Here is a 12442-nt window from a genome sequence, read left to right as displayed (position 1 = left end):
GGCAAAATACCTATACTACAATTTCATTGACTATTACTGAAACTACAAGAATCCTTTTGAGGATCATTGTACCTTACTTGGTACTTAACATATCCCTATATACTTTGACATGGTAGACCGGATCTGCGAAGACTATCAATAAGTGCTAGAATTGTTCAAAGTCTCACGAACAGCAGAGTGCAAAGTCACCCCCGGAGTGCAAAGTCACCCGCAACGACGGTATATAAATTGATACAAATTATTCTGTAATGAGGAAAAATTATTTATCATATGTATGCAATATCGGAAACCACCGGAAACTAAACCCCTACATAGGCTTAGGCTGTTCCTCGAGATATTTAGGTTCTATTTCGGTCTTTTGCATAAATTTTCTTTATCTTGATCCATTGTCATCAAAATTTGTTATTTAAATAGTCACGTTTCAAGATCAGCCTGAATTGTTTGAGTCTATTTGAGACTATTAAGGTTGGAGGTCTCACCTCGCACTCAAAAAAATTTGTGAGAGAATTCGCTTACATTTGGGATGCGCCAAAAGGACTTCCACTTGGTGTGGTAAATTTGTATACAAATCGTAAGCGTTTTTAGCAACATTCTGTAGATTCATTTGGCATCGTTTTGTTAATAAATTTGCTATCAAAATGCACACAAAAATATGAATTTATGGCTTACAATATGTTAGTGATTTTGTACTCAAAGTGTACACAAATTTAGCATTACTTTGAACCAATATTTATATACACTTAGGAAATAAAATTCAATTTTTCATTATAATCGTTTTATTCACTAAATTAAATTTAAATTTACAATTACCTTAGTAACAATAAATATTTGAACCTAAATAACAACAAAAAGTTCCATGGTTGCCTTTGCGTAGGCAATTTTGTCATCTTTGTTGGGTTGAGGCTGCTAAAGAAGAAGATGGTTAGCAATTATTTAAATTGCCATCTTTCTTTCTCGTGAACTTGTTTTTCTCAAAAGCTCAGCACCGTTGATTAGAACAATTCTTTGAACTCCAAAGTACTTGTAAAGCTCCAAAAAAATAAATTTGTTCCTAAAAAGTAAAAAAATAAGAATTACTAATGTTAAAGAATAAAGAAGAGGTCAATTTTGGTAAAGTACAATTAAATCTAACAAGTATTATCTGACTTGTAAAAGGAGATTTTTTTAAATTCCGTAACTGGTTCTTTCGATTTTTTGTCTAAATCATTTAAAAAGACTGAATTAGTTCAGCAATAAAATCAACTTAGTTAATATTAAATTCACAAACTTTGAGAGCAATAATATTATTTTAAGCATTCGCAAAAGAACAAACAGGATCTCATTTTTACTCTGCATCATTTTGGAGGCCAATTGTTTTAATTAGTCTGTAATAAATTGGGCAATTGTTTAGCAAAAAAAAAATGGTCAGGAAAAAAACAATTTTTAAATTTCAAATTATACAATTTTAGTTCATGTGATAAGTAAAATATTGGCCTCAATTATAAGACAAAAAAACAAAATACTTAGTTTCAGGATTTTGGTATTCCAAAATCAAAAACTAATGGCTTGGGCACACCTTTTAAATCAGGGAAATTTCAAGAAGTCGAAATTCGAATCTCTTTCTTTCTTACACACTTTGCAAAAGTCTATCTCATTCTTATGTACTCTTCTTCTTCTTTTAAACATCACAACAAATTGAATTTAGCTTAATCGAATTTGGAGTGCGAAAAAAATGAAATAGATATATGGAAAACGCGTGAGAAAGACATGTGAATTTTGATTTCGTGAAATCTTTCTGATCTGAAAGGTGTGCCTTGGCCATTAGGAGCAATATGTCAAATCTATCAAATGTTAATGAAATGTCAAGATATAAACCATATGTCAAACTTCCTGTCTCCCTAAAATAATTCCAAACTTCTCAGAAATGTTTAGAATTATCAAGGTACTAACAGTTTTTTTTTTTTAAATTAAAATCTTGAACTTGGAAATATTTGACAGTGTGAAATTTTGAACTTGATCTTGGTCCCAAAATGAAAACCATTGTTGCGGAAATTGATAATAAAAAAGATGTCTTTGAATAAAAGAGATGACTTTGTAATTTTGATCGGACTTTGTAATTTTTGATCAATTTTAGGTTTATCACTGAGCAAAATGTAATATTTTACCGATGAAAACTGTTTTTGACTTAAAGTTAAATATATTTTTGCAAAGATTTGGATATTTAACTGATCAAAAAATTTTAATACCTTCGCAATAAGAGTAGGCATCACATTTGGATTTTCCACGAGAATGTTTTCACTGGCAGCGGTTCCAGACGCATCTTCCTCGTGACGTTTGATATAATACGGAGTTTTGACTTCTTGAAATGCTGCCGGCAAGATTCTAACTCCCTCTGAATCTAAAATTTTTCGAATCCATCCTCTTCGGTTAGTTGACTGCGTACTGCAAATTATAAGAACAATAAATAAATAAAATCAAGAATAAAAAAAGCGAAAGTAAATTTAAACTTGATAATACAGAACTTAAAGAATTTAGGTGAGATTCTTAAAATTTTCTGTCCCCCGATCAGCACCAATTTTTGCTAAAATGTGTTTCACTACTACGAATATATGGGTGGCCAAAAGTAAATTATAAAATAAGAAAGATATTAACTTGCAGTTTTCGTCAAAAGTTATACATCGGTTGAAAATTGCAATTTATTGTATCAAATCAATCAATCTATTCAGCAAAATTATAGAGGGCATTCTGATATACATATCAGTAAAATGATCACATATCATTTTACTGCCAGTGCATTCAAATCCTTGATATTTTGGATTCGATACAAAATTTTAACTATTTTTCTTAAAATTACTGCATTACGTCCTTCCAACTTTATCTTTATATAGTATTTAGTCACATTCCAAGTTGACTCACGTTAAGAATCTCACCTGCAATAAGCTAATCTAGGTTTATCACTATTTTTTTTTTTTCAGAGAAATAACTGCTTTGGAAAACAAAAATATTAATAACGGAGAAGATAGTAATAATTTTTTTTTTTATTTCTATCAAATTTGAGATGCCATTGTCTATAAAATACTCTTCCTCAATCCAATTTTGTTGTGAAAATTTCATTGAAAGTTTAGGAACTTCTAACGTGAAACATCATGCACCAAAAAGAGCTTTTTCACTTATCTAAGTTGAATATTTTGCTTTTAAATTACTCACCACTATTTTCCAAGTCCTCGTAGCTTAATATGCCACTAAATTTTACATTTATAAAACACTTTTCACTGAAAAATTGCACTTGAATTACTTTTACAGCGCCATTTGCTTTTGCACTGGGGCACAGCCTTCTAGAATATTCCAGTAATGTGAGAAAAATTCTCTCGCACGCGAGAGCCCGAACTGTTTCTCTCTCTCACTTCACTCCTTTCCTGCTGTTTCTCGCGCAGCTTATCTTTCAGCTCTCATTGAATTTCTCTCACTCTCCCGTTTAGCAGCAAAAAAGTAGCGATTTAGCTTACAAGATTTTCAGGCATTACCAAACGTGAGAATTTTTGTTACACCAAGTGGAAGCTTAAAAGCTAACACGTTCCTGGGCGTCACACTTTTTTTGCAGTGCGCGTTCCTGCATGGCACCAAGTTTTGAACAACAAGTAAGACTACTGAACTTCAAGAGTCTGAAGGATTGATTGCCCTTATTCTCCCATATTTTGGAAAAAAAATTCTGAATAAAAATTTTTTGTTTTGAAATTATATAATTAGGGTAAGTTGGAGTAATTCGGAATCATGTCTATTTTAGAATTTTAAGATTTTCTCACTCCAGATGGTCAAAGAGAAAGAGGAAACTATGAAGAAGTACAAGACTTTACATTCGAGAGTACTCCATCGCTGTTTTTTTCCTTTTGCGATCTAAAACTGTTAAGAAATTTTGAAATTCTAAATTAGACTTGATTCCCAATTACCCCAACTTACTCTATAAAAGGTCAAAGAGAAAAAGAATACCACGAAGAAGTACAAGACTTTACATTCAAGAGTACTCCTTCGTTGTTCTATCACTTTGCCATCTAAAAATGTGAGGAAATCTCAAATTTCCAAATTAGACGTGATTTCAGATTATCTCATCTTAAAGCAGTCTTCAAACTAGAGGTTTAACCCTGTTCTCGATGATCTCCAAATTTAAAATTGTAACCAATTTTATTGCTTTATCAAAATTCAATGGATCACTTGCCTATGTTATCCAATCTTAAGTGATAATATTCCATGAAATCTTAATTGATAAGAAATTAGAGAAGTGAAGCCATATGGCTGAGCCTTAGGTCTGAAGCCCGTATAAGATAAGTAGTTAAACCTACACTGCAAAAAAAGTGTGACGCCCAAAAACACGTTAGTGCTTTAGCTTCCACTTGGTGTAACAAAAATTCTCACGTTCGGTAACGCCTGAAAATCCTGTAAGCTAAATCGCTACTTTTTTGCTGCTAAACGGGAGAGTGAGAGAAATCCAGTGACGTGAGTAATGCGTGCGCTACTGAGTTTGATGCTGAGAGTGGAGAGTGAGAGCGATGAATGCTAAGCCGCGCGAGCAACAGCAGGAAGAGAGTAAAGTGAGAGAGAGAAACAGTTAGGACTCTCGCGGAAGAAATTTTTTCACATTCCTGGAACATTCTAGAAGCGTGGGTCTCTCAGTCAGTGCAATGGCGCAGCAAAAAAATTTGCGAGTGCAATTTAATAATGAAAAGTGTTTTATAAACGTGAAATTCAGTGAAATCCTAAGCTACGAGGACTTGGAAAATAGTGGTGAGTAGTTTAATAGTGAAATATTTAAATGAGATAGGTGAAAAATGCTCTTTTTTTATGCATGGTGTATCGTGTTAAAAGCTTCTATGCTTTCAAGGAAATTTCCAGAAAAAAATAGCACTGAGGAAGAGTATTAGGTGATATTCTTAATAATATCTCCTGATGACAAAATTTCATGTCGTCTGATCGAGCTCAAATTTGACCAAAATGTGGTTCAGCACTTCCTGATCACGAATATATGGGGGCCAAGTTACGTTCCCGACCGGCCGGCCGGCCGGCCGTCCGGCCGCTCTTTGGAGCTTAATAGCTCCTAAACTAAAAGAGATATCGACTTGCGGTTTTCGGCAAAGGTTATATACCGCATGAAAATTGCAACTTGGTGCATTGACCCCCCATCCCCCACCCCCCCTTCCGCCATTTTGAAGACACTCCTTTTTTTGTTTTCTCAATAACTCCGCCCCTATGGCATCGATCGGGCTCAAATTTTAGTATGTTATAGCTGGGCCTTAGTGCTTTCCATCAATACTAAACTTAAGGTTCCGCGACCCCCCTGACCCGAGCTATAAGGGCCCAAAAAAAATTCTTAAAATGGCCATAACTCCGGTTCTAATTGTTAGAATTTAAAAAGTGAGGACTTTTTGGAAAGCTCTCGTGAAATGCCACTTCCCCTTCTAACATCGCAAGTTCATAAAACCACCACTAGGGGCGCTATTTTTAAAAAGAAGACTTTTCAATTTTCTAATAAGTTAAAATTCATTTCATTCAATTTTAGTCTTGTATTTAGGCTTAAATTTACTTTAGTTTTTTTTTATTTTTGATTTTATTTTTATTTTTATTTTTTTTTTGTATAACTTTCAGTGCGCAATCAACTGTCCTTAAACGGTGGGGTGCTAAAAATTTTAGACTCAGAGGGAGTTAGAATCTTGCCAGCAGCATTCTCAGAAGTCGAAACTTCGTATTATATTATACGACACGAAGAAGATGTGTCTGGTGCCATTGGAGACGTTCCAGTAAGAAATGGGTATCCGGAGGCCACTGGGAATATTGTGGAGAATCCAAATATGATGCCAACCCTTATTGCGAAGGTATTTAATTTTTTTGATCAGTAGAAGACCCAAGTCTTTGCAAAAGTACATCTAACGTAAAGTTATAAATGGTTTTGATCAATAAAATATTACATTTTGCTCAGTGATAAACGCAAAATTGATCAACACTTACTAAATCATATCTATGTTAAGATGTCAAGCTGAATTTTAAGTTCTTTATTATCATATCACTTTGCCCCAACAATGGTCCTTATTCTGAGATCAAGATAAAAATCAAAATTTAACAGTCAAGTATTTCCAAGATTAAGATTTTAGTAAAAAAAAACTGTTACAGTAGAGACTCGCTATAGGCCATCGCTCTGTAGGCCACAATTTATTGACCGTTGATTTCAAAACACTGATTTTAAGTTGGATTATGTTTTTTAGTACGCGACATGCAATGTTATCTTAATTATTTTAATATTTTTGATAAAGTTTATTGAGTAAGTTGTGATAATTGTGATCCATAAAGAAGAGAACGAGGACGAGTACCACAATCGCAAAGAAAGTGGAAGCCGTCGAGCAATTTCAATACTAAAAGTTGTTGATAATTTTAAAAAATTACATGGACTATAGTGCAACCCAAGTGTCAAATCTGGAACCAAATGTGGACTATAGCGAGACTCTACTGTAGTACTGATAATTCAAAACATTTGCGAGAGGTCTTTGGGATTATTTTAGGGAAAGACGAAATTTGAATATGCCTTGATAAATTTTGAATTATTTTATTTTTAGGAGCTTCGCAAGTTTTTTAGAGTTCAAAGAACTGTTTTAATCAACGGTGCCGAGCTGTTGACAAAAAACAAGCTCACTGAGCGTGAAAGGAAGATGGCAATTCGAATAATTGCTAACCATCTTCTGCTTTATCGGCCTCAGCCCAAAAAAGATGATAAAATAGCTTACGCAAAGGCCACCGTGGAGCTCTTTCCGTCCTTAAAAATAGATTCTCCGAGGGGATATGTAAGATTTTTTTTTTAATTATTCAGAATGTTTATGTGTATAAACTAATATCGTTGTATATTCTTAGGATGCAGTTTATAATCCAGATAAACGTTCTGGGTTTTTGGGGAACTGCATCAATAGAATGCTATCAAGGAAGCGAGAAGAGTGTAATGTATTTGAGCCAACTGCATTGATAAACCAGGGGAATTCTTCTCCGGTACAGAACAACATTGATTATTGCATTGACTTGGAAGAAGTCAAGGATGAATTGAAAACGCTTTTCTGGCGAAATGACGAAAAAAAAATATTTGATGCCATGGAGAAAACCTTCCCGATCCGACGAAAGTTTTTGAAAACACCACTAAAGAAGAACATTCTTCTAGAGTATCCAAGGTTTTTGGATACACGGGGATTGGTGAGTTTTACTTTCTTCAAGATTGTTTACTAAAAATTTATTGTAATTTTGTACTTGTTTTCCTGTAACAATTTTTATTTTACTTCACATGTAGATTCAGCTTGATTTCCAATTGCTTTTCCCTGATAAGAACAACTGCTTGAAGGAGTTGTTTGATGAAGAATTTCAAACAAAGCTATGTACTTTGGGAAATACTCAAGCAATGCGCAAAATAGACAATGGTATGTATAATTTTCTATCTTTATTATATGTCTTATAAATGCTTTTTTTATTACATATATTGCTTTCTTGCTACTTATTTTGAATAAATCAAGGGTGCTGTTTTGCATAATAAATTTCTATAAAGAGTTTACAAGATTGATGCCAGTCAATTTTACAAGTGCATATTTCAAATTTTAAACAATCCTCTCACCCTTGAGAAAACGAAAGTGCAAAAATTTAAGTCAAATATTTAGCGTAGAAATAAAAAAAATCATATTCTTAATTGAAGACGAATGAATCTTAATTTATTTTTAAAAATTACTACTCTTAGTAATTACTTAACGAATCAGGTGATTCTAACAACTTAAAACCGAGTATATTTTCTTTTCCTATACTTTTAAAAGTTCATTATTTTTCTCACGTTGCTCATTAAGTTTGAAGTAAAGAAACACAAAAAAGTTACTTTTGATATTTTTGGAAAAAAGCAATGAACTCATGCCCAACATTGTTAGTCTAATTTCTGAAAGGTTTGTTCGTTATTTAGAATTGAAGAAACGAGACACTATTCTGATCTTTTGTAAAAGAGGCAAAACTTGTTCTAAAATTTAAAAAGTGAGACTTTCCATTTTCATAATTGTCCTGAAATACTCAAAAAGTTTTTGTACAGACATTCAATACCGTGAGATATTTATTTTTCAGAAATTAAATTTTTAATAACTCTTCAAAACGTTCAGTAACTCTTAGTAATTCTTCAAAACATTATACTATCTATATATATATATATATATATATGTTTATTTACACGCTTGCTTGTATGATATTACACGCTTTACTATGAGAGTGAGCGAGATGACTAGATTTACATTTCATTCACTCAAATTGAAATGTCAAAAACATGTTTACAAAACAAATATTATTGTGCGCTAGGCATATCTCACATAATCAGAGGAACTTTGTTTTATATTTATTTTTACAATTTTTTTTTCTTTTTCATTGTAATGTAAAATCTAGGATGGCCCACGCCAATTTGGGCAACTCTCAACTGGCTGTCACTGTTGCCACCAACTGGTGGAGGTCGAGGTCACCAAGGTAGACCAAGTCTCAAAGAAGCCTGCGGAAATTTGATACAGTTTTACGAGGCAGGCAGAGTGCCTGATGCAAAACCGTCTCCAACTATCATCGCGCAGGGGAACACAAGGAGCGACATCAGAAAGTTTTACGTGTCTTTGGATGAGAGTCTCATAGTAACCAATGATTCCTTTCTTGATGCGTTGGACATTATGTTCAAGATGCATTTTGTATTCCATTTGGAGTATGAAGCCTCACTGCGCAACTTTTTCCGTTACATTCAGAACTACGTGTTCAAAATTAAGGGAAATGAAACTCCCAATACTACTATCAATAAGTGTCGTATGATTTTGATGTCCAATGAGTAATATCAAGTGCCAAATTTGTGATAAATTTTTTGAAAACCCAGCAGTTTATATTAAAGATCTGCAATATGTGCACTTATTCAATTATGGACCGAAAACAGTTATAAAATGCGGATATATATCTTGCTCAAAAACTTTTGCATCGCTTAAAGGATTAAAACATCATATGAGTGTTTGTTTCCACGGACAAATCCCCAGTGTTTCTTCACGTTCATTGCAACCTAATGCTCCTAACAATTCAAGAAACGACCCATCAACTTTAATAGAAGAGTCACAACTAACTTTTTCCGAATATTATGAATCAGATGTTTCCGTTCAAAGTTTAGAAAAAAGCGATCATGAAGAATTAACTTCTAGCTTAAAAAATTTTGCAAATGATATACACAATTTTACTGTCTCCAATGTTGTATTAAATTTCATATTCACTTTCCTTTATTTATTTTTGAATATTTTGTTTTCAATAATTAGAAGTATTATAATGTCATCTCCTCGCTTGGAAGTTGCATTAGAAAAGCTTTCTGAAATTCAAACTTCATTAACCGCAGTCGTGTCTGACAGTAAAAGTACATATATGAGAAGAAAGAACGTATTTTCTAAAATGCCAGAACCGGAAGAAATTTTGTTAACTATGAAAACAAAGAGGAGAATGGAAATAAGTAGTAAAACTTTTTTGAATGTACAACAACCAGTTACATTTGCTAAGATAAGCCTAATAGAAAACATTAAAATTTGTTTTTAACTTGCCCCAAACTCAGACACTGAAGTATTCACTTGATGAAAATGAACATGACTCAACTTTGATCAAAGGCTTTCATGACGGTTCTGTCTTTAAGACTAATTTCAATAATCTGAACAAAAATGAATTGATTTTTATAAGTCTTTATTTCGATGAATTTGAAACAGTGAACCCGATTGGAACAAAAATTGGTAAACATAAAATAGGAGCATTTTATTTCAATATTTGTAACGTTCAACGAGGACAAAATTCAAAGTTGGATCATATATATCTCTTTGCACTAATAAAAATGGAAGATTTGAAAAACAGTGATTTCAACGATGTTGTAAAGGTTCTTATTAAAGACTTAAAAAAACTGGAAAATGAAGGGGTGGAAATTAATTGGAATGGCAGTATTAAAAATATTAAAGGGTTCTTGCTAAACATTTGTGGTGATAATTTAGGTCTAAACCATCTGCTGGGTTTTAAAAAAAATTTTAACAGCGACTACTTTTGTCGCATATGTCTTTGTAAACTTGATGAGATACAGTACAAATTTCGAGAAGAAGACTTTTCAATGAGAACCAAAGAGACTTACGAAAATGATGTTTCCAAATTAGGTAATAATTCAGATCATATTAGAGGAGTCAGAGAAAACTCACTTTTTAATGATTTGCAATATTTCCATGTGGTGGAAAATCCTTCTATAGACATCATGCATGATGTCTTAGAAGGGGTTGCTCAATATGAATTGAATTTATTTTTTAATTATCTAATTGATCATAAGCATAACACCCTACATGAGATTAATTCTTTGATATCCTCTTTCAATTTTGCTTTTGAAGAAAGGAGAAATTTGCCATCTCCCATTCGACTAAAAGGAAAGAATCACATCGGACAAAATGCAAGTCAATGTTGGACACTTCTAGTAAATCTACCATTAATATTTTACAGTCATTTCAAAAATTATACGGATCCGAGTTTAAAACAAGTGTGTCAACTTATGATATTATTAATAAAAAATTTCTCGAATTATTTTTTCTTATGAAATCAAAACTTCATCCATCAATGAGCTTAAAACTTTGATTTTCGAGCACCATTCTCTTTTAAAAAAAAAATTCCCTAATTTCCTTCTGAAAGCCAAGCATCATCATATGATACACTATCCAAGTATTATATTAAAAATGGGTCCACTGGTGAATACTTGGTCGATGCGCTTTGAAGGAAAGCATTCATGTCTCAAAACTTTCGCAAAATCAAGTAAAAATTTCAAAAACATACCTAAATCTTTGTCAATCAAACATCAAGAAGTTCTATATAATAAATTAATTAAAGAAAATGAGAAAAATGATGTTCATATACTTAGTAATCCAACAGACAGTATTGAACTTATTACCCAAAAATTAAATATCACAGATGAAAAAAATGACTTAATTTTTCTAAAACACATACCAAATTACAAAGATTTTGTCTCAGGGGTGTTTTTCTTCTATAAGGCTTTAAATAATCAAAATGGATACTTTTATAAAATCCTAGACATATTTATGGTACAAACCAAATATTATATTAGTGCACAAAAATATGAAATTGAAAAATTTGATGAAGACTTACAAGTCTATAAAATAGTTATCACAGATAATAATATCACAATTGTTAACTTTGATGAAATTCAATGTAAAAAAACATTTTCCCCATGTTTCATGAATTCTATGATATTTATTGTTAGTAAAGTAATTATAAATTAAAATGTATTTTAATGAATAAAAAATTTATAATAAAAAAATGTAATTTTATTTCCTATGTGAATATAAATATGGGTTCAAAATGATGCTAAAATTGGGTTTTCTTTGAATACGAAATCACTAACATATTGTGTGCCATTTCAGACCTGCTTCGTTAATAAAAATTGCTAAGAAATGTATCTAAATTAATAAATGATTTGTACTAAAAATTTCTAACGTTATTTTATATTTTTACGTGCACTTTGATAGCAAATGCATTAACAAAATGATGCTTTATTGATCTACAGAATGTAGCTAAACACGCTTACGATTTGTATACAAATTTACCACACCAAGTGGAAGTCCATCTGGCGCATCCCAAACGTAAGCGAATTCGCTCACAATTTTTTTTGAGTGTAGAGCTTTAGTTGTACACGGTGGGAAATAGTTGGCAGAAATTTCGTAAAATATGGAGAAATCTAAGGAAATAATTATATAGAGAAGTACATCTTAAACTTTGTGAACTATGAAGCGTTGCAAGATCTTTATGAACTTTAAAGCCAATAGAGAATTTGCTAAAGCTTTTGCTCGAGGGGAATTTTCTATTGTGAGAATTTAGCGAACTTTCTGTTCAATATCAATTCAACAAAGAAATGCCAATCAGAGCAAGTGGAACACAAATCATTCAGTTTTCTCTGGAGTGGAGATAGGAAAAATTCCTGCCCCCGTCCAGGATCGTACTGCGGACCAATTAAGTGGTCCACCAATTGACCTACAAAACCCACAAAAGCTCTGTTTTTAAATAATTTCTTGGAAATTTAGAAAGATTAGGGGAAAGTGGGGCACCTTTAAAATTGGGATTTTTCACCTTTGTTTAAGTGGAACTAAGCCATATCATAATGCAATTTAGTTTCTCAATCTGTTTCTGCAACTAAATTATATTACGATAAGGCTCAATTTTATTCAAAAATAGGTGAAAAATCCAAATTTCAAAGATGCCCCACTTCTCCCTATGATTTTTATAATTGCCAAAATTATAAAAGAATATGAAAAGTTTCACTGGGGCTTTTAATGAATTTCTGTTTTTGGCATTTTAAAAATTTTCAACATTTTCACACTTTAGTTAGAACGCGTATAGGGGGAAACGGGGCCTTTTGAATTGGGGCAACTTT

At 32.3% G+C, this 12442-nt stretch overlaps 1 protein-coding gene and 1 long non-coding RNA gene across 2 annotated transcripts; one reads left to right on the top strand and one right to left on the bottom strand.

Moving 5' to 3' along the window:
* Positions 1 to 669: 669 nt before the first annotated feature.
* On the bottom strand, positions 670 to 3336 carry LOC129808878 (uncharacterized). Its single transcript, XR_008752476.1, has 3 exons — positions 3187 to 3336; positions 2226 to 2421; positions 670 to 1051 (listed from the first exon to the last, which is right to left on the bottom strand). It is a non-coding gene; the product is annotated as an uncharacterized LOC129808878 (long non-coding RNA).
* Positions 3337 to 4463: 1127 nt separating this feature from the next.
* On the top strand, positions 4464 to 8837 carry LOC129808877 (uncharacterized). Its single transcript, XM_055858783.1, has 6 exons — positions 4464 to 4758; positions 5617 to 5843; positions 6579 to 6803; positions 6871 to 7200; positions 7295 to 7421; positions 8413 to 8837. The coding sequence occupies exons 1-6, from the start codon at positions 4656 to 4658 to the stop codon at positions 8835 to 8837; spliced, it is 1437 nt and encodes a 478-aa protein (XP_055714758.1). The 5' UTR covers positions 4464 to 4655.
* The last annotated feature ends 3605 nt before the right edge of the window (positions 8838 to 12442 follow it).

This window comes from Phlebotomus papatasi, unplaced genomic scaffold (assembly GCF_024763615.1).
Source record: "Phlebotomus papatasi isolate M1 unplaced genomic scaffold, Ppap_2.1 HiC_scaffold_153, whole genome shotgun sequence".
Taxonomy (NCBI): domain Eukaryota; kingdom Metazoa; phylum Arthropoda; class Insecta; order Diptera; family Psychodidae; genus Phlebotomus; species Phlebotomus papatasi.
Note: the sequence above shows the minus strand (reverse complement) of the source record. Positions and strands in the feature narration are given on the sequence as shown.